The 24,683-nt window shown below is 43.3% G+C and overlaps 1 protein-coding gene across 2 annotated transcripts in view; it reads right to left on the minus strand.

Moving 5' to 3' along the window:
* rassf3 (Ras association domain family member 3) overlaps nt 1-24,683 on the minus strand; it is a 52,730-nt gene that overhangs the window by 22,838 nt on the left and 5,209 nt on the right. Inside the window, exon 2 of one of the 2 annotated variants that reach the window (XM_046378660.1) lies at nt 20,787-20,896. In XM_046378660.1, coding sequence (XP_046234616.1) covers nt 20,787-20,896 — 110 coding nt within the window. Of the gene's footprint in view, nt 1-4,405; nt 5,099-20,786; nt 20,897-24,683 lie in introns of those variants that run through there. The other variant, XM_046378661.1, reaches the window with a different exon arrangement.

Consider the following 24,683-nt stretch of genomic DNA (forward strand, 5'->3'; position numbering starts at 1 on the left):
GTGGCCTCGTTGCTGTTGAGAGAACAGGATGGAGAGCTGACAGCCGGGAAGTGACATGACAATGGAAAAGGAACCAGGATGAAGGGAGGACAGAGAGAGAGAGATGGGGAAGGAGGGGTGAGGGAGAGGGGTGAGGTTGGACAGACACAGGAAGGAAATCTAGAGAGGGAGAAATGTGAGAAAGGACGGATTTGGATTCACGTGTCCATGAGGACAGAAAAGACAACATCAGATTCAACAAAGCTGGTCTTTTAATAAAAAATAAATGTTGTCTCTCCGCTGCAGGAATACACACTGATTACACGTTCACTGCATCATTTATTGGTAACAAACTGGCTATCTATAAGTGACAGAGTCCTGAACACTATTTTCTGCCAAATTTTAAACTAAGTTTGGTTATTCCACATCATACATTGTATGACTGAGCTCATTTATTTTTCCCAATGATGTCTCTAAGTGCTCTCACAAATGACTTTTCTCAGTAGCTGTCAAAGACTGACCAGAAACAAGCGGTCAAAAAGCGGACACTGTTTCTTTATAAAAGGAGCCGCAGCCCAGAAATCTTTGGACACACTTCAACAGGAGATGAAAAATAAACCAAACACAAAATACTGAAAGGCTGCATGATAAACAGATTCGGTTTACAGGTGAAACAATGTACAAAGTCTGCAAAATGTGGCAAAGTTCGCTGCTGCTGGCACAAACAATAAACTGGTCAGAGAGGGAAAAACAAATAGAGATAAAGACAAGATCTGTATCTGTCCAGCACTGCAGCAATCAGTCTGCCTATCTGCTGTCCTTGAAGATAAAAACCATAAGGTGCTTTTCCCACAGCGACTGATAAGATAGTTGAGATGGTTGCTAAGCAGCAAAAAATGACCTCACTTTAATGCATGCTGGGTTTTCCAAAAAAATTCCCATGAAAGATAAACTTAAGACTGGTCGAACTGGAAGCATGAAATGACTGTCAATGCATCTTAAAATACAAACAGAAATGAGCCTAATGGGACACACCTGGAGTGGACTGCAGGGCGCGGTCAGGTAAAAACACACCGCGCCACAAACCTATCAGCTGTGGGAGTGTGCGCCCAGTCTGAGCTTCACTTGTTTTACTGGGAGCTCTGGTTTGAAATTCAGCCGGAGCGGTTTTTGACTCAAAGCCGACTGCTCGACTTGTGAGGAAGTACCACTTCCTGTAGCAGACTGGACGCGGTCTCGTGGACGCGTGACGCCGCGGTGATGGACCAACGTTAATGCTGCTGGAATCATAAGCTGATTTAAAAGGCTGGGGATTCAGCCTTGAGGATTGGTACGACTGATGCACCGAGAGGGCAACGGGGTCAACGCTGTTCGCCCTCAACTCTCTGAGATACGACGAGGTCAAACTGCAATTACCTGATTGGCTGCGACTTGTGGCATCAAATATGCACATTTGTTATATCACGCTGCAGGAAATTCTTAATCAACAAACTTCCTCACTGCAGTTAACTATTTTCTGCAGGGTTTTATTCTTTTCAAATCTTTTGCAGACTTTGGCCACAATTTCGAGCACTGCCATATATACAACTGTGTATATATACTACTAGTATTTATACTACTGTACACATATAATCCATACAGTGATGTCTTCACTTTCAGGAAACAGTAAGTCGAATTCAAAGCAGAATTTCTTTATGTATGTCTGGTTTAGAAGATTCTTCACCACTTTCAGTCATAATCAACATCTCCCGATACCCTACTCTACCGTGTACTAACTCCTTCATGATCAGCTGACCTCGGTAAGCGAGAAACCAACTGCTGACGTCCGTCCATTACACGGGCACAACACAAGCACTGTCAAAGAAAAACTATATTAAATGTTCTGCAGCATGTTAACGAGAGACATACAGACAAGCACAGCTGTGCACAGCCAAAGCACACGGCAGCGTCAACCCATGACTCCATGAGGGCTCATTATGATAACACTCAAAAATGAAATAAACTGCTTTACTAGCCTTAAAGTAACACTGGCGACCTGTCAAGTGTGTGTTTCCTATCCATCCCCATGCATGCTGATGCATTATTGGAGGTTATTTGGGTACTTTCTAAAGCCTGTTTAAAATAATGTCAAGACATTTCGTTATTGTTGTTGAAACTAATTCAGTGTCAGAGGAAGTGTGTCTGCAGGCAGAAAGATGGTGAACGCACCACAGTAAGCCCACAGTCTGTGACGATGGTCTGAATTGAAGATGAGCTGCTTTAGCTGTCCGCCGTGTGTGTGTGTGTGTGTGTGTGTCCGGGGGGTTGGGTGGGATTACCATTACCAAGTGGTTTTTTTTTTCATGAGACACACAGACCCACCGGTCAGCGTGACATTTCCCAACAGAAACACCATTCATACACTGAAAAGGTGGATGGGTGGGCGAGTGGGGGTGAGAATGTGTGTGTGTGTGTGTGTGTGTGTGTGTGTGTGTGTGTGTGTGTGTGTGAGGGATATGGGGATAAATTCTCTTCTGGCCAGACTGTTAACATCTCATTTCCCTGTTCGACCATCCAGAATTAGTTTATGTCCCATCGGCCTGTCTGTCTTTGTGTTTGTCCTCCATCTCTCTGTGTTTACACTGGAGCTCATTAAGCTTCACTCTCTCATACAGCCTGGCACCTTAATGAAAAATGTCTCCTCTCCTGCTAGGAGCCGCTGTAATTAATGCCCAGCTGGAATCACATTCAGTCGCCCCTCCTGGAGGTAAAATGTAGCCATTCCCGAGATGTCCCAACCTTAGACAACTGCAGTATTTTAGTCAGTCCATTACTGCCTCTGTACAACTCAGCGGTAAACATAAATACAAATCATCTCTCACAATAACCTTCCATTTTTCCAATACAGAACCAGTAATTTTACACAGCAGTCCCACACATTTTTCCCCAAAGGACGCATGCCGTCTCTACTTGTAATTACTGTTGGCATGTGGGAAACCACCATACAGTTGCCAGGGTCCCATTTCAGGTCTCCAGTTGAGGACGCCACAGGTCACAACCTCTCTGGCAGCTCTCTTGTATGGGCCACATTGTGCATCGCAAACACACTCTGAAATGAGGAATGAGGACCTGTGTTGAGGCTCTGTGATGGAAAAGTGAAGGGTCATGCATTGCTGCAGAATCTGCAAGCAACCGCTGACACACACGCGCGAGCACACAAACACACACACACACGTTAAGTGGGCAGGGAAGAAGAATAGCTCAATTCTGTTACAGTATGCTGAGTTTTCAAAGCGTGGAACAAACCAGCTGTGTTTGTCAGGGATACTGTGAGCCTGTGTTGTGAACACATGTATGTGTGTTCAAGTGAATCAGCGTGAGTGAGAGCCACTTAAAGGCCGGAGCAGACCAGTATTTAGTCAAGGACCTGAAGAGTGACCTAATTTTTGGAGTTCCAGACATGATAAAGCTGAATGTCTTTGGTTTTAACTCAATCCTGCACTCAGTCTGGACTTAATTCTCTCGGTAAACAAGTAAGGAAAGACTTCACAAACAAAATAAAATCTAGTTTGGAATGCATCATTTTATTTTGGGTTGTTTGGGATCTGGGTTGGAGCCAAAATGGGTCACAAGGTTGGGGCTGCAATGGCTTGTGCAAGTCCCCAGGGGTGATAATCACTGGCCTGCTGACTACAGTCTCCTTTTTCTGTGTTTTATGATTTTTTTGCTGTTTAAGACTGTACTACATTAAAGATCCATGAGTTAAACCCCTTTAAATTTTAAAATGCCCCTTTGTTTTTTAGACACCTGTAACTGATACAACTAGCTCAAACGAGGGTGGGGGAGAAACTCTACACTTACTGTAAAATACAATGTAGGCTGAACCTGTCAACACCGTCAAAAGGGGATTAAGCCACAGACGGTTTGTCATGCAAATATTGCTGCACGTTGCTCAAGCACTTGCCAAACAATTCGAATTATTTCATGTTTTGTGAGTCACAGACATGCTGATATCAAAGCTCAAATATTAAAAAAAAAATACAACTTTACAGAGGACAATGTACCAACCCATTCGGCCTGGCTCCACTCCGTCTCTAGTGGATTTAGTCTGGCGAACGCTGCAAGACTCAACAGGTGAACCGACTCTAAAAGTGATCTTTCACTTTAAATGGGTGCGGGTTTTTAATGCATTATGTGTGCCGGATTTAAGTTTAAGTAAGGAAGAATTATAAACGAGCTTCATTTCAGTCTACCTCCTGTGTGTTTTTGTTAGTAAACTAAGGAATACTGATTTGACCGCTTGTTTAATGAAGTTCTGGGCGACGCCTCTTCGTTGGGAGACAACCGCAAATTTCAGCGCTGTTTTGCCCAGCAAAAACTGTCTACAAAACACAAACAGCTTACAGTGAGCTCATCCTGAGAGAAAGTGGTATTATTTAATCTTTACCTTGCTCTCTGTGACTTTTCCAGAAGGTTTTTTGAAGAAAGAGGTCCTGGCCGTGAAAAAGTACTCTTCGGAGTCCTCCTCCAAGCTGCTGTAGCCACTGCTCATCGTGCTATTCCACGTCATTTGCGGAGAAAACCTCTTGACTCAAACTCGACCGCATCAAAACCCCCAAAACTGAACAGCAGTTAGCTTGAAATGAACTCCAAACAAGCTAAGGACCGAGACTCGCGTCGGTTTGGTGTTTTAGGTGTATACTGAGTTCCTCCTCTGAAATCCTCTCAGCGGCGTCCCAATCCCCCTGCCTCACGTCCGCCTTACTCCACCGGCATGGCCCAAAACTCATTTAAAGGTTTCCATTTTTTGAGGGAAAGCGTTCCTGTCATGTGTTTCTAAGAAGGTGATCCACCAACTTTTAACAACCCGCCAGTTTCAAAAACGATAACGAAGAAAGCCCCAAATAAAACTACTGCACTTCCACGACGCCTATCCCGTTACACTGTTCAATGTATGGCTCAACTACTCCGTGTGACAGTCGGGCTACAGTAAGGCCCCGCCCACTACGAGCAGAAACTGCAGCCAACCAATCACCGGTGAGACTGTTTGTTAAACCACGCCCAATGAAAGTTGACAGCCAATCAGCGCTTTGATAGTCAGTTTAAGCGAAGCAAAGGAAAGGGACAACAGTGGGAACTGGCACAGAAAAGCTATAAAAAAATCAAAATATCTTTTGTTTTAATTGTCCTGTTTATTGTTATTATAAATTGTCTTTCACCTTATTTGCTTTGTTCTTGATCACCCCTTTTACTGTAGTATATATGCTAAGATATTGTGCCTTAAATATTGTTCTCTTTCTTGTAACTGCAAGCTCTTGTGTTGCTATAGCTTTAGGATGCAAATTAAATAACAACTAACACCCTAAAACTTTCAACTCAAGCATTTTGTTTTGCTCTTTTATTGGTCTATTGAGATCTACTCAAAACAGTAAGACAAACTGGGCCACTTTCCAACATGTAAATATGGGTCGATTCTTCATTAAGAGCTCCCTTCCTTTGTTCACACGGTGACAAATGAAAACAGACCAGAAACATGAAAACAAAAACACAAAAGCTCATTCTTTAACTTAAGCAATCCATTTAAACAGTATCGCACTCTTTGTCAGCAGATGAAGCCTGCTGGGTTATCATGGAAATGGACTGAGATCAATCCATTGATAAAGGCTGGTATCTGTACTTCACAGCATGCTTCCATTAGCGCTAAAACACAGGGAGCAGATTCAAATGTGCAGTTTTTACCGTCTGAACTTCCTGCTGACGTTTGAGGTGCCCAGAGGCAAAATCAGAGGTCACACTCAGACCTCAGCAAATTGAAAACAAAGCCTGAAAAATGCACCAGAGACAAGAATAAAGTTACCCACAGTCTTTGAATGAGAGGCCAAAGGTCAGTTACAGGACGGATCTGCCTTAAATAATACCCTGAAACCCACACACACACACACACACGCACAGGGATAAGTAAAATGTCTTACCTCAATCAACAGGCAACAAACTAACGCTAACTTTCTAAGTTTTTTCCTCTGCAACATGCTTTTCCTCCCCCTGCATGCATCAAGTAAACTTAAAATACAGACACCAAAGACTTTTAACAGCTACTGCTGGACTGACGCATTTTGTGTGTGTGTTTAATTGCTAAGGCTAGTGTGTGCACCCCTCTCATTGGGTGGAGCAGGACTCAAGCTGCCTTTTTAGACATTTTAAGATTTCCAGAAGGTCTTAAAGCTGGTGGTTGGTGTGCAGCTTATTTGAATTTTATCTGATTAGCAAAAAAAACAAAAAGGGTGCCATTCAGTGTACCTACAGTGAATGTTTTTATGAGCTCAGCTGGAAAAAGGTTAATTATCTCTTTTCCCTTCCTGTGATTAGCCTGTGAAAATTAGCTGGAGCCCACAAATTGTTTGTTACTGGTCGGTTTGTTTGGTCTCCAGTCCCTTAAAATGTCCACTAGATGAACCTGAAAAGAGGCCTCAAGGCAAGATGAAGCTTGGACTGACAGGGGATAGTTTTCATGTCCATTTTACCATCAGTCTAACCTTCCTCTGCCAGTGATGCTCCATTAAAGCATCAAGACAGAAAGCAAAAGATGGGAATATCATATCATCCATATTAATAACTAAAGCTAAACTCCAGCGCAGAAAATCTCTTTATTTGATGTGTTTTTTGGAGTTATGCAAATGTTTGCTCTGCAGAATGGGAGGCTCGGGACAAAATCAGCCAAACCCAAATGAGACGTCTGAATGTGGTGCAGTTGGGTTTTACCATGAGGCCTGGTTCTGGTGCAGAGATCCTGTTAACCTTTCACAGAGAGCCTTTTGTATTTGGGAGTTCAACTAATGTGGACCTTGAAGAATGACACTAATGTTTTTGGATTTTAGCCACTGATGCCAAACACATTCAGTGCAAACACATTCAGCTTGAATACTTTCTAACAACATTACACTTTCTGACTTCCCTCTGACGGGTGTTGTTTAGTAATCTTGTTTACATAAGGTGTGGGTGTGAGTTGTATGGGTGGGGGGTTTCAGAGTCAAAAAGTCCACGGTGAGTTTTCATTCCCACTCAGTCCCCGTTTAAAGTTGTGTTTTCACTCACATTAACATTAATAAAACCAGCTTTGACTTGCAGTGTTAACATGTTCTATTTTTTTTCCAGTGTGTTTCTAATAAGATTTAGTGTGACCTGAAATGTCATACAGCCTACACAGGAAATAAAAGAACATGTTGAAACATGTTAATAAAGTATGTTCAGTAGAGCAGTAACCTGACCAACCGCTGAGTTTATGTGGTCGTAAAACAGAGTTTCACTCGTGTTTTCAGTGGGTGGTCTCTCATATCAACCCCTCATGGGCCAACAACTGTAAGTCATTACTGACAACAGAGACAATTAAAAGTGTAAGTAGTGTACCTTTGTTTTCAGCTACCTCAACGCCCTTGTTTCCTTCTACATGCACAGATAAAGATTTTTAACATTAACCTGTTCATATTAGAGCCCTCCAAGCTGCAAATCAAGGCCCAAATGCATAAAGCAAAGCAGGTTCAAGCTGCAGAGCGAAATCTATGCTACATCTGTACTAAATCAACCCTAACCCACACGCACACACACACACACGCAGCTGCAATGGGAGAAACTAGTGCACAAGAGGGGAGATTTTTAGACGTACAGGCTCTAATTTAAAACCAGCAGGGTTAGAACGGAACCAAAAATAAATATGGCACATCTGGGGCAGCCAAACCACCATCTTGTCCTTTATGGTACCGTGGAGATCCAACCAAAACACACACACAGTACACAGATAAACAGGCATGCCACCATACTGTCCCCAAACAGAAGGAGGGCAAAGACAGAAATGCAGAGTTAAAAAGCTTTTCTTAAAGTGCGAAAAAGCTTTCGGGATTTCAACCAAGTTAGAAATTATTTACATTATTTCTGTGTGATTGTGTTTCATTAGTCAAACACCAAAATGGAGACGTTGTGATACAGAAACACCACAAGGACACAATCCATGATGCATTATTTGGTTCTACTTGCCATATATCAGTTACCTTTCAAAATAAAAGTGTGGAGGAATGCTTGCCAATGCTGGAGAGGAGTCATCAGTCACACTGCCACACACAGCACACACACACTCTGCCCAGCAGGACTCATAGAGGTCAATGGGCAGGAGGGTGTGGTATTTCACTGTCACACTCTCAATGTTCAGAAGACCCCATTTTTTTCACTAGACTGGACACACACACACACACACACACACACACATTCAGAGAGCTCAGTGTGCATGTGTGTGGGGTCACTGGTGTTAATCTGCTGTCCAGTCGCTTTGGCCCGGAGCCAGTCTGGTTAAACATCACCGACATTCCAGTGCGAGCAGCTCCAAACTAACACGCAGCCCCTACACTGTAACTCTGCGACTGTTAAACTTCCCCGTCACACCAACATATGGCTCGTGTGGGATTCTGTATTTTAGCTGTCATCCATCAAAAATCAAAACACCTTTTCTCCCGCATGTCTCGCCTTATTAACCGAAGGTTGAAGACCACAAGTGGAAAATAACACAAAAATGTAACTCTAATGATTAATGTTGGAAAAGCAAATCACAAGGGATGCTCGCTGGTGAAAAGCACACATTTTCTGATTAATTAAAGAACATGTTTCTCTGTGGCCTGAAAAATTTTGGCCGGCGAAAACTTCATGTTCAGCACAGATAAACGTGTACTTTTCATTTCCACTGAAACAGGACTGGCGAGAAAGACAAACATAAAATACTTAAAACAAAAAGAAAAACAATAAAACTAGAAGAACCCCAACGCCCCATCCTGCTAACTAATACCACTTATCATGGTGTTGAGGAGTTTGAGCCGCTCTTTGCTCTCTTTAAACAGTAACCCCAAAATAAACAAGACAAGCCAAGTGAGGAAGGAGCCACGGGGAATGAATGAAATATAAATTACAAGTCACGGCTCTGTAATAATGAGCGTGATGAATGCAGGGAGACGGAGAGGCTGTGGCAGAGGAATGCGGCCCGGTGGTTTTGGTGAGATGGACGCAGTTACACATTACACACATTCCAAAGCTGGGGTTGGTCCTCCTGTTTCCTGTGTGAAGCCAGGAGAAACCTGTCACTGCTAACTTATTTTTAGATATTCTCACACAATCGTTTCACCCTCCAAATGGAAAACAGCCAATGTGATGCTATTTTTTTTTTTTTTTTTTGAGTTATTTATTTGAAAACTAGCAATTTAGTTGTTTACATGTTAAAAATAAAGCTGGTAAGTGACTCCTGAGAGTGCCTGCAGGATTCATAAGGGGGACATTATGCTGTCGAGACGAGACACACGCAGATCCATTCAGAATACAAATCAAAACACAAACAATCATTATTTTTTTGCCACACAAATCTCCTGGTTGTCCTTTAAACGGATGCCAAACCTCTGCGTGTGGTTGCCGTCTGGGTGCTGTGTGCATTATGCTCTAAAATTAATTCCTGTTTTGAAGACACAAATCCAATCGTACCACCATCTAAAAGTATTTAATTAGTTTGATGTTCATGGAACGCCTTTAATCTCCTGTGATGTCTATTTTAACAGCCTGATAAGAACAAGTCCCGTGAGAAACTCTGCTGTGTCTCTGCAGCTGAAGGTCTGGTTAAAGATTAATCCAGTTTCAAAGTAGAAACAGACTCTACCAGACTTCTGTTCCACCTGACGCTTACGCCTGTCAGTCATGACATAAAGCAACATCACAGCATCAAATTCAGCCGTAAAATCAACTAAATCTTAATCTTCCAACCTAGAAAATAACAAGCCAGCCAGTATCTGCTTTTGTCTTTCTGTGATCTTGCTTGAGTCATTCCAAAACATGCTCAAGTAAATAAGTGGCTAAGTTTAACTTTAGAGGGCGAGAAGTCGGACTGTGCTATGCAAGAGGTGAGAGCGAAGGGAGCTGAAGGGTCAGCAAAGGTGAAAGGTCGAACTTTGAGGAATTTGTCATATTTAGAAAAACAGCAGAGAGAGAGAGAGAGAGAGAGAGAGATGGAGGGAGGGGGGTTTCCCCTCAAGCTCCCATGACCTCATTCAGGAAAGATGTTGTTACCTGGTGCAGGTAAGTGTCACTAAGAGAGGGTTGCATGTGAACAGGTGTGTGTTTGTAAGTGGGTGTGTGTCTCTTTATTCTGCAGGTGGGTGTGTGTCGCGTCTCTAATTTACAGGCAGCAGGAGTGGAGATAGTGGGGGAGTGTGTGAGAACCAACAGGCGAGTGTGTTTTCTTTCATAGCCACCCGCTTGGCTTTTCCTGAGCATCTAAATTAAAATGGAAGGAAAGTGCTTTACAGAGTGAGTAAAACAACTAAAGAAATGTGTTGTTTTGTCTTGTATGGAGTATTAATACTTCTTTAGGAATGATGTCCTGGCAAAGATTGTTCTACAGGATAGAAACAAGTAGGGGACAAATTAAAGTATAATAAAGGAATTCTGATGAACCTGAATGTATGCAAAGGCTGATTCGGGTCATGTGCTGCTGCCCAGTCAAACACAGCTCTCTCTCTCTCTCTCTCTCTCTCTGTTCTGTCCGAAGCTGCACTTGGAAATAAAGCATAACCCGACTTCATCAACAAGGGCCCAAGGGGTCAGAAACACTGAGGAGAACGCAGGCGAATGTCGGCTGCAGATGCTTAATGATGGCCGACTGTTGCATCCTGGTGCTTTTAAGCAATCTTAGGAACTATCTGAGGGCGTTCTGCGAACACTGAGACTAATGATACGCTGGAGAGGATGAAGGTGAAGCCTGAAGGTGTCAACATCACACACGTTAGCTTAAAATGCTAAGCAGAAGCAGATTCACTGCTTGAAGATGTAGAACAGGAGAGAGCACTGTAACACCTCTGTGTGTGTGTGTGTGTGTGTGTCTATGTACTCCTTTGTTCTGGTGTGACAGGTGTTAAGTATCCAGCCTGAGCTCCATATTGCCGCAGGGACTGAGAAACTGATCCACAGATTGCATTAAAAGCAGTTGTGTGTTAGTGTGTCAGGTGAATTTTAACATGACTGTGGAGAAAGTGTGTGTGTGTGTGTGTGTGTGTGTGCACGTGCCCCCCCCCATTTCGCCTCAAGGCCCAGCATTTCATCCTGACAGACAAAACAGTGAGCGTCTCGTGATCAAAGAGCAGAGGAATGCCGTCAGAGGATCACACGCAGCCTCGGTGTATCACATAATCACAGGCAGGCAGCGAGAGGAGGGATGCAGGCAGCCCTGTGGGGTCACACTGCAGCTGGGGTGTGTGTGTGGGTGTGTGTGTGTGTGTGTGGGTGTGTGTGGGTGTGTGTGGGTGGGTGGGGTGGGGGGGTGTTAAAGTGGCAGTGACGAGCAGCATGAAAGGAGCCCTCGAACCCTAAATGACAGAACAGGCTCCAGATCAGATCGACCCGTCTCACCTCCACCTGAACTGTTCGTGTGAGAGCCTTTTCTCACTTGCCACCACGTTAAGTGCCACACAACACACCTGCACACCCTCTGCTGCCACCATGAGGTCTCCAGCTGTTTCCACATCCTGATAACTTTAGTGACCCCACAACTTTACATTTGCTGAGTTTTAATTTGCCAAACACTTTTTTTCTGTATACTGTAATACTATCATCTTCAGATGTGTTTTTGTTTGGTGCTAATTAACAAATATCAGCACGCTAACACATTAAACTAACATGGGAAACCTGATGCGTGCTTAGCATCATCACTGTGAGCACGTTAGCATTTAGCCTCACAGAGTCACAGGCTCTCGTTCTCCACATCACGCATCTAACTTCTGCAGGTGTGACGTATTTTAACGGCTATCAGGATCATAAATTGTTTTATATGGGAGACCTGCTGAATGAGTTCCTCTTGCAAAAGTGAAACAAGCTTCAGTTGCTAGTTATAAATAGGGGCAGTGAGAAGGAAACTGCACCAGTGTGGGCCTGTAAACTGTACGACTGTGCTGATAACATCCACTGTGATAAGTTTGGCTTAGACAAACAATACAGAGATCAGCTCGGTGCTCATATCAAGCCCCTACATGCACATTACAGGCTCAGTCTGGAGAAAGTGTGTCAAAAGAGTTTAAGGTTTGCAGTTCACCCCTGGGCCCCCAAATGCCTCAATCCACCCCTGGCAGGCGGGTGGAGCAGGTTAAATTCAACTCACCTCAGTAAACCTACTGTTTAGGCCGACATGTTTATTTCCCAGCTCGAGGTGTACATTACAGCAAGTATTTTTAGACTGATGGGAGTTTTGTGAGCCCGGGGTCATCGAGGGGAAATTGCCCTTTTATAAAGAAAAAAAAACTATTTTGTTTTTCACTGAGTACTAAATTGAGTTACTGAAAATCAAACAGGATGAGGGGAAGCAACTGGCCTCAGCTCACACAGTTTGACAGCAGCAGCAGCACAATAACAGGATTGTGAGAGATACAGAATCACGGACCAAACACACACACACACACACACAAAGACGCAGTTTAATTCAATTCAAAGCGATTTATTGGTGTGATAAGACTTTCTCCTGCCAACAGTCTCTCTCCCTCCCTCTCGAAGTCTCTCCTTCCTATGCAGACTTCATCTTAACTCTGTCTGAAATAACCTTTTCATGTAAATAAATAAAAACTATAAAATCTCAGACATGTGAGCTCTTGGTTTAACTTTTGGGAGTTTTATTATCAAAACAACAGCCAGGCCTCTGTTTTCCCTGTATGTCTGCTTTGTCTGTTCTCCCCTCTGTCTGTTGTTTCAATCTCAGGTCTGTCAGCATGCATTCAGCCCACGGCGTGTCTGTGTATTTTATTTTGCTGGCAGTGAAGTCAGTGCGTCGCTGCTGTATTTAGGCTGCATGAATGAATGGTGAATGTGTGTCATTTACAGGGAGGCTGGTTGCTATCTGAGGCTGAGATTATCAGGATCCCAGATAAGCCCAAGCAAACATACACTGTGCAACATGACATGCACACACACACACAGAGGAGTTTGCTGGAGTGTCCCACCCCGATATGGATCTGAGTTATCCTTTGAACCTCCCACAAGCTAAGCAGAAAAATGACTTGAACTTGCTTTTACAGAGCTCAGTTTACCTCTTGATAAATTGTCCCTGAACTGGGTTTTATTTATGCACTCTCGGATGCCCCTTTGGCAGATGAAACGTGATATCCGCCCTCGACGGTAGCCCGGGGCACAAGGAGATACGATGAAGTGCCCTTTCAGAGGAGAAGACCTGATGAAGGTCCATACAGGCTGTCGTACATGATATGATATTAGTTGGCCTATAGGGTACGTGACTCTGATTGGTTGAACGGTTTATTGTTCCCTGTGTGTTTCTATTACAGAGCAGCAGTTTTACTGCAGTGTCGGGTTCCCGCTCATACACTGCAATCAGGAGCAGCGCTCAGCTGTCAATCATGACATTTCAGCCCGTTTTTATAGCATCAAATAACTGATTAAAACCAAACGTATCAGAAAATGAACATTTGAACAAACACCAGCGTGATGAAAACTACCTAAAACGACAAGAACCACCTTTGGGAAAAACCTGTTTGATGTGTCCTTTGAGTTTTAGATTGGCCCGTGTCCCATCAGCTATCGTGGAGGGGGGAGGAGTTTATGAGCTGTACTGCAGCCAGCCACCAGGGGGGCGTCCAGATGTTTTGGTTTCACTGTTGGTCAGGTCTCAGGTCCTCCATCTTTATATACACTCAAAGGCTGAGACTAAGAAATGTTTTTCAAAACCCTCCTTGGTAACCCAAAAGAAACGATAAACATTGATCAGTCATTTTTGCATTGTAATATAGATTTAATTGACAGCACTGACGGAAATCAGCACATGATGCCTAAAAGTAGAGATTTTTATTTGTTCCTGTTCATGCTGCATGTTTGGCTGGTTATCAAATACATTTCCAAGTATGTATAATATTTTAAAGTGATCTGATGAACAACAAAGTGACAAAAAAAGATAGATATGAACCATTAACCTGTTAAGTCAGAGAGTCCTCAGAGGTGGCTCGGGGCTCAGCTGGCGTTTACTTTAACTCAGCTACAAAACGTGTTAGCTGCACAGTTGGCCATGTTGGGACACGTCGGGAGCCAAAAACGAAGGAAATCAATGGGACTCGTCTGTTGTTGGGTCTCTAATCCGTCGGCTGGTGTCCTGTTTCTGCAACAGGCAGCTGATGATGGGGGAGCTTTTGTCTGTCAGGCCTGCATCTGACCGAGAAGTTAATCCTTCACAATCCACAAAGATTACAGTGTTGTTGTGGCTGCTATAATTCATCTCTCTTGTGTTACTGCCTCTGCTGCTTTGAGTCTCTTTGTTTCTCTGAGTCTGAACAATGTAAAAGATGGATAACATAAGAAAAACCCGACAGTATATCAAATAATAGTATAGATCTTCGTTCAAAGCTACCAAACAGGTTGTGAATTGTGTGTAAACTCATCAAATGAGTTTTCTGTGGCTGAGGGCTGCAGGTTTCTGTGACACTATCATTATGTGTCTTAGAGTGTTGACCTGGGAAAGCTGAAAATGACAGATTTTCTAAAAATAAATAATAATAACGATGATAATAATAACATGAAGTTCACAGACTTTTTGTTTCATATCTTTGTCTGTCTTTCCGATGTTTGGTGGTGCAGTAACTTTTAAACTCCATCTGTGTTTGACATTTGACGTGCTACGATGACTTTCAGTGTTCCTTGCCATCTTGCCATATTTGTTTTTTTTTATTATTTTCATAACCATATCCTGTGCAATTCGGGAAGAAAGTGGTTGGTGTCTTCATGACATTTTTACACACTGACAACATATTTAATATACTGAAGCCTCAGCTGGTTCCAAAACTTCATGTGAGTGAGTGAGAGTGAATAATTTCAAACCCTGGACACTGTGATTACACAAACTTTTGTCTTTTGATGCATCTGGTCTCAGATTTAAAGCAGCATTTTTGTTCAGCAGACACATAACAAACATCAGGATTCATTCTGTGTTTGTGGCAGACATTTTACCTCAATTTTGGTCTCCTCCAACTCCAGCTGTTAAGTGCTTCACCAGCTGTTGCTAACTTTGCCTGATGGTTTGTGGAGCTTTTTCACTGAAAACACTTTCGATTCGATTCTGAGAGCGGAGAGAGTGAACCAGAACACTAAAGCTTCATACAACCAAATCAATGAGCTGAAACAGACGAAAAATAATAAAATAAAAACCTCTGCAGAGTTGGCAGTTTTGCATTGTGTATATAATTATCGCCGCTTTCTAATAATTTTGTGAGCTCAGCTAGTGTTAGTTTTCTTTAGTTTGTGTTTGCAGGGTTGCTGCAAATGCCACATAATCAGCACCGTGAGCAGCAGCCGGCAGCTCTTCTTCCTGATCTGCTGCTGTCTTTACTTGTGGAGCTACTTTTGAACTCTGGCCATATTTTAGAAGTTGCTCCATTAATGGATTTATTGCAAGCATCTTAAAATGCAAAATTAATATAACAGGTATTGATATTTCCCTATCCAAGGACAGGACCCTCAGACAAAAGCTAAATTTTTCTGTCCAAATTTAAAAGTGGTGATTGTGACTGATTTGGTCACTTTGTCCGATCTGTATGGACGATCGTCCTCGTTTCCCTCTGTGTGTTTGGCAGGTGAGCCTCCGCCCTGTTTGTATTTTCCTTAACACAATAAGTGGCTGATTAAAGAGGATTGGAGGAAATGGAAGATTGTGAGAGATACACAACGAGGAAGAGTTGTGTGATAAGCAGATGGCGATGATGTTTGCTTACAGGAAGGACGGTGCAAAACCAGATCTTTGACGGAGATGAGAGGGGACAATTAAGGGAGAAATCCAGATTCAGGATTAGTTCAAAAACTCGACTTTTCAATGAGCAGCAGCAAAGGCATGACCAAAAATGACTACAGATGCTGAAGAAAATAAATCTCTCTTTTTATCTGAACTGATTCTAATGTCCTCAAAATGGTCTAAGTGCTCTTTCAGATGCTTTTACGACAAGTTGAAAGTGCAATTTTGAGCTAATTTTTCTTGCAACTGAATTCATTTGAAACAATGAAAAAAAAAAGAAATTATCTGAAAGGCCATAACTTCATATTCACCACAGAGTTGTGAGTGTTATTGACCTATCAGAGTCGACCTCCTCGTCTTGGCAAGAAAACAAATAAGAGCATTTATTTTTATTACGCAGCCAATAAAAGAAGAAACCTCCACACAATCAACTTTCTAAGAGCTGAACTGAGTCTGAACATTTGCATTCCTCACACGTATGTCCTCTCTGCACGTTTCATCGTCAATATGCAGTTTAAACTACTCCTCAACAGGCTTCAGGATTCTGAAACCCACATAAACCCTCATCCGGGTTTTTAAAACTTCTTAACCTCCTCCTGAGGACAGGTGACATAACAGAGCCGAGGCATAAACACAACTGGGGTCAAAAGTACAAAGACTTTGTACAAAGTGAAGCCAGTAAGTTCAGATAACAATCACGTATTGGTGACAGACTGAGAGAAGGAAAGAGAGAAACATTTTCCCACACTGGAATATGTTTTCTCGACTTTTACAGCAGCTGCTCGTGCGTATTTACTGTGGTGTTACCCCTCCCCGCCCCTCACCTCGCCAATGGCTGTTAATGAGTAACCATAAAACCTCAGAGGGAAAACACATTAACATTCCTCGCTCTTTTAGATTGACTTTTAAAACTTTACCTTGTGGTCTTCCTGTCAGTCAGTCACAGGACACTTAAAGTCTCCCAGCTGACGTCCCAAAACATGGAAATCTGAGCTGACAGCATCTCAAAATGTTCCTTTGTTCTACAAATACTGGATATGTTTACCTCTGGAGGCCTCTGCAAATCGTTAAAATAGAACAATTTAAAGAAAGAAAATCACTTTTGGTTGATTTGCTGCCTGCTCTTCCTTCTCCCAACATGTCAAATATGTCAGCGGGTGACTCTGCCGTCTAGCCTCGTTTCTGAATGCGTCCATCTACTGAGAAAAGGCTGGATTGGTCAGGGGGCTTTATTTTGAAAGTCTAACTCCTGTCCACCATAAAAAGTAGTCAAAACGTTTGAGAACCATGACTGCATGAGGATTTAGATGGCTCTACTGACAGGACCTGGAACCTGGAACCACGAACTGGCCGAAGTAGAAGATGATAAGCTGAGGTTACAGTAACTCCTGCTGTTAGCGGCGGCTCTGACCAGCTGCTGTTAATGAGTCTCCATCGGAGCCAGAGAAAACACATGAACACTGATCTCTGTCCCGCGTTTATTCTCCCTCCCTCCCTCTGCCATGTTTGTTTTCCCTCCTCCTGTGTTTGTCTTTCCCAGCACACAGGAAGTGGACTCTCTTTGTCTCTGTCAATCATTTACGGCCCCTCTCTTCAGCCAGACCAATCAGAGGAGAGGACGATGAACTCTGAGTCATGCTGTACAGGCGCTCGCCACTGGAGACAGCAACTAATTACTCCTTTATCACTACACACTAAAAAAAATGTATATTTTTACTGTGATTTGTTGACGCTACACTCCCCTAAACAGAAAATGCATCCTTTACTCCCTGCTGGTCAAAATTCAGAAAAGTTGCTCGAAAGGCTCATCGGGTAACTTGAAAGTTGTTTGCAAATTTTTTATCAGCCAAATGAAAATAAAGTTTAAAAAAACTGTGCTAAAAATCACATGAATAGCATTAGGATCCCCTGGTATTCAGCATTAACTTTCATGACAATAAATTCTCTACCAATGAAATAAAAATTAAACTCAAATATGTCATAAATAACCCCAAAACGATGTCCCAGAATAAATTGGATTTTAATTTTTTTGACCTCTTTGGGTCTGCAAAAATGCTTTAAATGAAACAGTCTGAGAGTTGAAGTGATCATGACTTGTGGTTCACATTAACCACCATTTAAACTGGGACTGGGTCAGTCTGTAGATACCTTTGGGATGAAAACCAGTCTTTAATTAAAGATAAAAGTTAATTTTGTAGTGTCATGATGACTGAGATCCACATTACCACGCAGGCTGCAGATTCAGGCCCGGCTGACTGAATCGCCGGGTGATTGTATTAGTCAGTCAGTCCTATAGTTAAATAAGGAGCCTAAAGTTTGTCTCTGCACTGACACTAACAAGGTTTGTGATGTCAAACTTTAAGTTTTCATCTCCGCTCTGTCTCTGGCGTCGGACTGTTGTGCACAGTTTTTTGTCGCGCTGAATCAGAGTGTGTGAGCGACTGAGGCTGTTGTCCTTTATTTTGTAGGCACCTCGCTGACCTACTTCCTCCGGTGGCCAACACAAACACAGTCATGCTCGCAGGCCGACGTCCCTGCACTGGTGCTACACTGTGCTTTGGCTGGCTGCCCTGGAGGATCACTGTGACCGCCGTAACTGACACAGGTGTGTGTGTGAATCGGTGTGTGTGACTTACAGCCTCACACATTCCTCCTCCCTGTGTGTCTCCGGGACAAAACCACCGACTTAATGTTTCGCTGACTGAGATCGAACCCCCCATGCGAGCTTAATGACGTCACAGATCGGTTCAGTTCGGGTGACGAAGCACGCGAGTAAAAACACACACTGCAGCACTTTTCACACCTTCAGAGACTGTTTCACTGGGACTTTGTGTCTAAAGATCTGAAAGCGGGGTATGAGATAAATGCTTAAAGCAAAAGGTAAAGTTCAGCATCATAAGCCTCGGCTGTCGACTCGGGTAACTGAACGCCGTGTGCAGGTTAGCACACAAAGACACAAACACAGACACTCCTTCCATCACTTTCGCTGACACTCGTTTTCTAGACGGCTTCTCCCCCGCAAACCACAGACAGAAACAGAGCGACTGACACTCTTCCAGAGGCCTCAGCGTTTCTGAAGTGAGCAGAGACACAGAAGCTTAAAGATACGCAAAGAAGCCGATGGGAAACGAGCACCTTGGATAAGAATCAGCCAAATGTAAGAAAGCCAATACAAAAAGCACTAAGAGCCCCTTCTGGCTTCAGTTTAGCTTTTTATTTTGATGCATGTGATATGACGTGCAGCATGTGCAGCGTGTGTGATGTCTGTTTGGGTGTAAATATGAAAAACACGGCGTCAGAAGAGGAATACATACAAAACAGACGTACAGACACACACACAACACACACACTCTGACCCAACCGTATCCAGCTGCAAACCCAACATGCATTTCCATTAGAAATGACTGACACAATCTAAAAAACCCACAGCAGTGTGCTCAGCACTACTCAGCAGAATCAGACTGTGTGTGTGTGTGTGTGTGATCAGTGCCAGTTTGAAATGTGCTGAGTCAATCCTCCATGTTTTGGCTGAAAGAAACCACATCAGAGTCGACCAGCGGAGGAGCCAAACCCCGACTGCGCTCGGTGACGACTGGGAATATTAAAGTTGGTGTTACTGGCAGATGAGATGCAAACCCGGACGGGTGGAGTCGGCTCGTTCGGGACCACAGATCGGTCTGGGTGCGAGACGGTAACACAGCCGGAAAAATGATGAGACGACTGTTTTAAATTGACCACAAACTTCAATCATCACCCCAAAACAAAGCACCAGCATCCAGTCCGAAGTCAAACCGTTTGAAACTCTGTGACCCGGCGTCCATGTTGGCGTGAAACCCGTTTTCTTCTGGATCGTATTGTTTTCTCAAGAGCCGAGAGGGAAAACTATGAGAAAACAATCTCATGTTGATGTTAAACTGACGAAGATGAGACCTCATTCTCAATCTTCCTTCGTGTTTTCACCCCTAAAACGTTGGATTGTTCCTTTAAAGTTAAAGTCACAGTGAAACCGAAGTTACAAACATTATTTTTAAAAAAAGTCTTGTTTTCTCTAAAACATTTTCAAGTGTCTGTTGACTCATCTTAAACTCACTCTGGCCGCAATACGTTGTTTTTTTTATTATTATTGTGGTTCAAACGTGTACGAGTGTGTCATCACATCCTGTGGCTGTTTCCTGGAGGTGAAATAACTCTGGACACACACACACACACACACACACACACACACACGCCATTCTTGCTGAGTGATGCATTCGGGTGTGTGTACTGACTCGGGCTCCAACGTTTGATCGAAGCTCAAAGGAATCTGACACCGAAACACATGCTAAAGCTCGGACGTGTGTTATCTTATTGTCATGTCGTATTCAACATTTGATGAATTTTATTTAACTTGATGTGCAACACGTCAGAACCCAGTTTACTAAAACTCAAGTTGATGTCTTGATTCTCTTAAAAGCCGAGAGGCTGAGAGGAGGGAAAGTTTGCTAATTTTTTCTTACAAATTAGTTGAACTTTCACAGATAATCAAAAATGTTGCCTACTTTTGTAACAGGAAACTCATATGGTGATTTAACGGTGTTCTTCTGATGCTTTTCTGTTTTATTCTCACGGTAAATCATCATCCGGGCTGCGCCTTCACGAGCGGATGAAACGTTTGGCTACAGCGCCCCCGTGTGGCGACCTGCGACCAAACTAAACTGATCCTGAACCAGCTTTAACCATAAACCACCATTATACTGCTTTATTTACTCTCTGTCTCTTTATATTATACATAGCATTTCAGTATATTCTTTAATCCGGGGTCAAGAATTAAAATGTATCTCCGACATGAATGACAAAGTCCTTAAAGAAGAATTTGAACCGAGGAAGATCATGGAAAGCTCTGGAACAAGTGCTGATTGGCTCTTGGCCTGATTCTGTTTTGTCAGGTGCTTTAAAGGCACATTTTTGTTTACAGAGTGACGAATAAGCAGCCACGACAGCATCTGAGGAAGAGGAGAGAAAAGGGAAGTGGTGTGTGTGTGTGTGTGTGTGTACTCACATGGAGCGGCGTGTTGTTGTTGAGATGGTCCTGGCTGACGGGTGAAGCTGCGGGGTGACAGTCCAGTGACACGCGGTCCCGACACGCGGCGTGACACGCGTACTTGCAACCTGCACACAAAGCGAACGATTAGACGGATTCAGTGAGTAAACTGCATGTGAAATAAGAGTGTAAAGACCAGACAGGACAAACAGGTGTGTGTGTGTGTGTGTGTGTAACGTATATGCAAATAACCTGCTGATATCAAGCTCCCGTTTGCAAATGAAAACGAACCACATGGAAATTCTGACGTGGACAAAGTGTGATGGAGGAAAACGAAGGATTCGAGTTGTTATCAAAGGACAAACTCTGATCCTTAAAAACACCAAACCTAAGCGCTCAGTGTTTCCTCTCCGTGTGGAAAACCTCTTTACCCCGGAGTTTGTGCTACTGTGATGTATTGTTGATGAAGGTTAGAGAAGAGAGAATGAAAGAGAGCCAATGACAGGTTAAGCTACCCAGACACAAACGTTAACCAGTTAAAATGAGCTGCAGCCAGTTAATTAATAATTACAGCCCAATAACATCACGTGACTCTGAAGTGGGACTTTCTGCATAATGTGTACTTCTACTTTTAGTACCTAAAGTATATGATGATGCCAGTATTTTTCTACTGTTCTACTTAAGCAGGATTCTGAATGCAGGACTTTTACTTGCCACACGGTATTTTTACACTGTAGTACTACTTTTACTGAAGCATCTGAATACTTCATCCACCATCATCAACAAACCGCTGATGAAGAGTGAATTCATACGTTTGGTTTGCTGGATTCAACAAACGTCAGCAGACAAAACAATAAACACGACAGTCAAATGTCCAGAGACACACACGCACACACACACGCACACACACACACTCCCATCAATACTGGCCAGTTTCCAGCAGCACCAGTAAGTACTGAAATAACTCAGTCAGAGGAGAGGAGGAAGCTTCTTAATTCACTTCCTGTCAACAAACACACACTCCAACACACTCCTATGAGCCTCACAAACACCTGCACGTACTGTGTGCGTGTGTGTGTGTTTGTTTGTTCGTTCACATGTTCCTACCTGGTGACCTCTTTTTCACGTGCTGTCCGACTTTATCCGACAGTTTGCACATGGCTGCTCCCATCTCCCATCTTCATCTCACACGCACACGACTCATCATCCTCGCTGAGCTCTTTGACATCCCCTCGTCTCACACACACACACACACACTCTCTCTCTCTCTCTCTCTCTGCAGTGTGTCTCGGCCGTGCGCTCAGCCCTGCTGTCGGACTTCAGATGCTGGTTTGTGTGGCCGCCTCTCGCTGCTGCTTCCCTGTCAGTGTGTTGTTGTGCTGAGTGGCTGATTTAACAGTCAAATGGAGGCCACAGTGTGATGGAGAGGAGGGGTGGTGCTGCTGCTGCTGCTGGACGGAGGACTGCTGACTCAGTCCTCTCCTCTGTTTCTCTTTTGCTCACTTACGTAGCTTGTTATGACTAGTGTGTGTGTGTGTGTGTGTGTGTGTGTGTGTAGGCCCAGTTTCCTGCTGCCGTTCACCCGTTCACGCTGTCATCCCCCTCCATGCCTTTTGACAATGAACTTGATCCACAGAGGAAGAGCTTTCTCCATCCAAACATCCATCCATCCGACACACACACACACACACACACTGCAAGTGTTCATTTGCGAGTGTGAAAAACATAAAAGTCACACAAAGTCACTTTCTGCTGTTCATGAATCTTATTCACTTTGGGATCCACAAATCTGACTTTTCTGCTTTTGAGGAAAATATTTTTATACTGATTATTGGATGGATTGCCAAAACATTTCACACAGACATTTGTGGTGCCCAGATGTTGAATCCTTATGGCTTAGGGTCACCACCAGCAGGTCAAAGTTTTCATTTATCCCGTGAAACATCCCAACTGAGGTTATCACAATACCACAACTTCAAACGTGAAAATACTAGTATAAACACTGGTATAAAAACTACTATAAAATACAAGACTACCCTTATGATACCAAAGAATCTGACAACCGTAATCCCAACATGTATTGACGACTGGCTAAAATGTCAGATGTTCATGGTGATCATAGTGACTCCAGTGATCCTCTGACAGGCCCTCTGGCGCCACCATGAGGCTGAATCTTCTGTTTTTTGAGTGGGATATTTCCACAAACACGGGATGAACTGCCATGAAAAGACAGCACAAACATTTACGTTGTCCTCACGCTGAACTGTAATGACTTTGATGATGACTTTAGCCCCATCGTCAGGTCAAACTTTTAATTTGTCCAACACTCAAAGCTACTGACGTCCCCTAAACTCAGCTTTGTTTACAGTGCTGATTAGCTCTAATTCCAGAGTCCTTTTACGCTTGTATGTTTTCAATCTTTGTTCAAAGTCTGGTAAAACATCTCCGTCCATCATGGCTCCTTAAGCTTAAAGTAATTAAATGATTGAAAAAGTGAAAAAGCATCTTTTATCCTTCTCCTCTGCCAGCTTCCTCTTCTCTCCTCCCCCTCTTCTGCCTCCTCCTTTCTCTCTGTCCGTCTGCCGTCTCAGGGATAAAAGCTTTTCCCAGACGTCGACGATCGATCAGACTCAATCAGTCGGACCCTTGAAGCTTTTATGCTTTTACACTAAAAGCAAGAATTGCGGTGCAGCGTTTATATAACTTGTAGCCTGTAAACATGAGACCTTCTGTTAAATGTAAATGTTTAGCTGTTGTTATTTTGATGAATAACAAAGCGAACAATCCTGACTTACAGGTGAATTTATGTACAAACCGATAAATTTGTCCTAAAATAGTAAAAATCTCAAAGGTCCTTTCAATCAGGACGACACCTGTGCCACAAGCGGCGGCCCGTAAATCGCCACACAGAGGGCTCTTATTGTGAAAGTCGGCGTGATCAGCGGGATCTCAGCTCAGAGGTCAAAGGTCAGAAACCACAAACTGGACAGACTCTACAGTTTTTTCCCTCCTCTGTGTGAAAGTGTCCTCCTTTCTTCTTAGCATCAACTCTCTAATGAGGTGTGTGTGTGTGTGCAGAGAGAAGCACAATGAGCCTTCAGCTCCCCACACACACACACACACACACACACACACACACACACTGCTTACAGTCTGAGGTGTGTCATGCTTCAAACTGGCCGGGCAATGTGTTGTTTGGTCCGGTTAAATCTGACTCGGGTTTGGACTGTGGTAAAGTGTGATCCTCGCGTCACAGCTGAGCGACATCAGCAGTCGCTAACGGTTAGCTTCAGAGCGGTAAACAAACTTGCAGCCACACAGTGCAGGTTTTAGCGTACCGACTCGTCAAAGCTCTTGCTGCTTTCACCCTCTGAAATGAGTCGCCTCCTTTATGTTTTGGCACAGGGGAGCTTTTTCCCGTCTTCACCTTTTTCCCCTTCATCCCCACCCAACTGATCCTCGTGAGGTTTCAAGTCACACAGGATGTTTTTCTTTTCTCTCCGTGAAGAGAAAGCAGACCAGCAGGAGGATGCAATTTAACTCATCCACTGATTGGAATCAGAGCAAACTAACAGGGTTGAAAAAGCAGTGACGATCAGTGAAATTATGAAAGTTTTTTCCTTTAATTCAGCGTGTTTGTCTGCATCGCTTTGGGTCGTTTTAATTCATCTTTTATGTATTTTAAATAAGAGAAAGGGAGGAAAAGCATCCCAACATTGGACGGAACAGACTCAAACACAGCTCATTATCTGCAAATGCCTGTACAGTAGTTAGAAGACAAAGACAGGTGTGTGTGTGTGTGTGTGTGTGGACAGGTGTTTGCTAAATACAGCAGCCACCTGTTCTTTTCGGTGTCTTCATAATGCTCTTTGTTTCCCCTTTTCCTTCTTTCAGCATGTTTGGACACGTTCTCGA

This window comes from Scatophagus argus, chromosome 22, assembly GCF_020382885.2.
Source record: "Scatophagus argus isolate fScaArg1 chromosome 22, fScaArg1.pri, whole genome shotgun sequence".
In the NCBI taxonomy this organism is placed as follows: domain Eukaryota; kingdom Metazoa; phylum Chordata; class Actinopteri; family Scatophagidae; genus Scatophagus; species Scatophagus argus.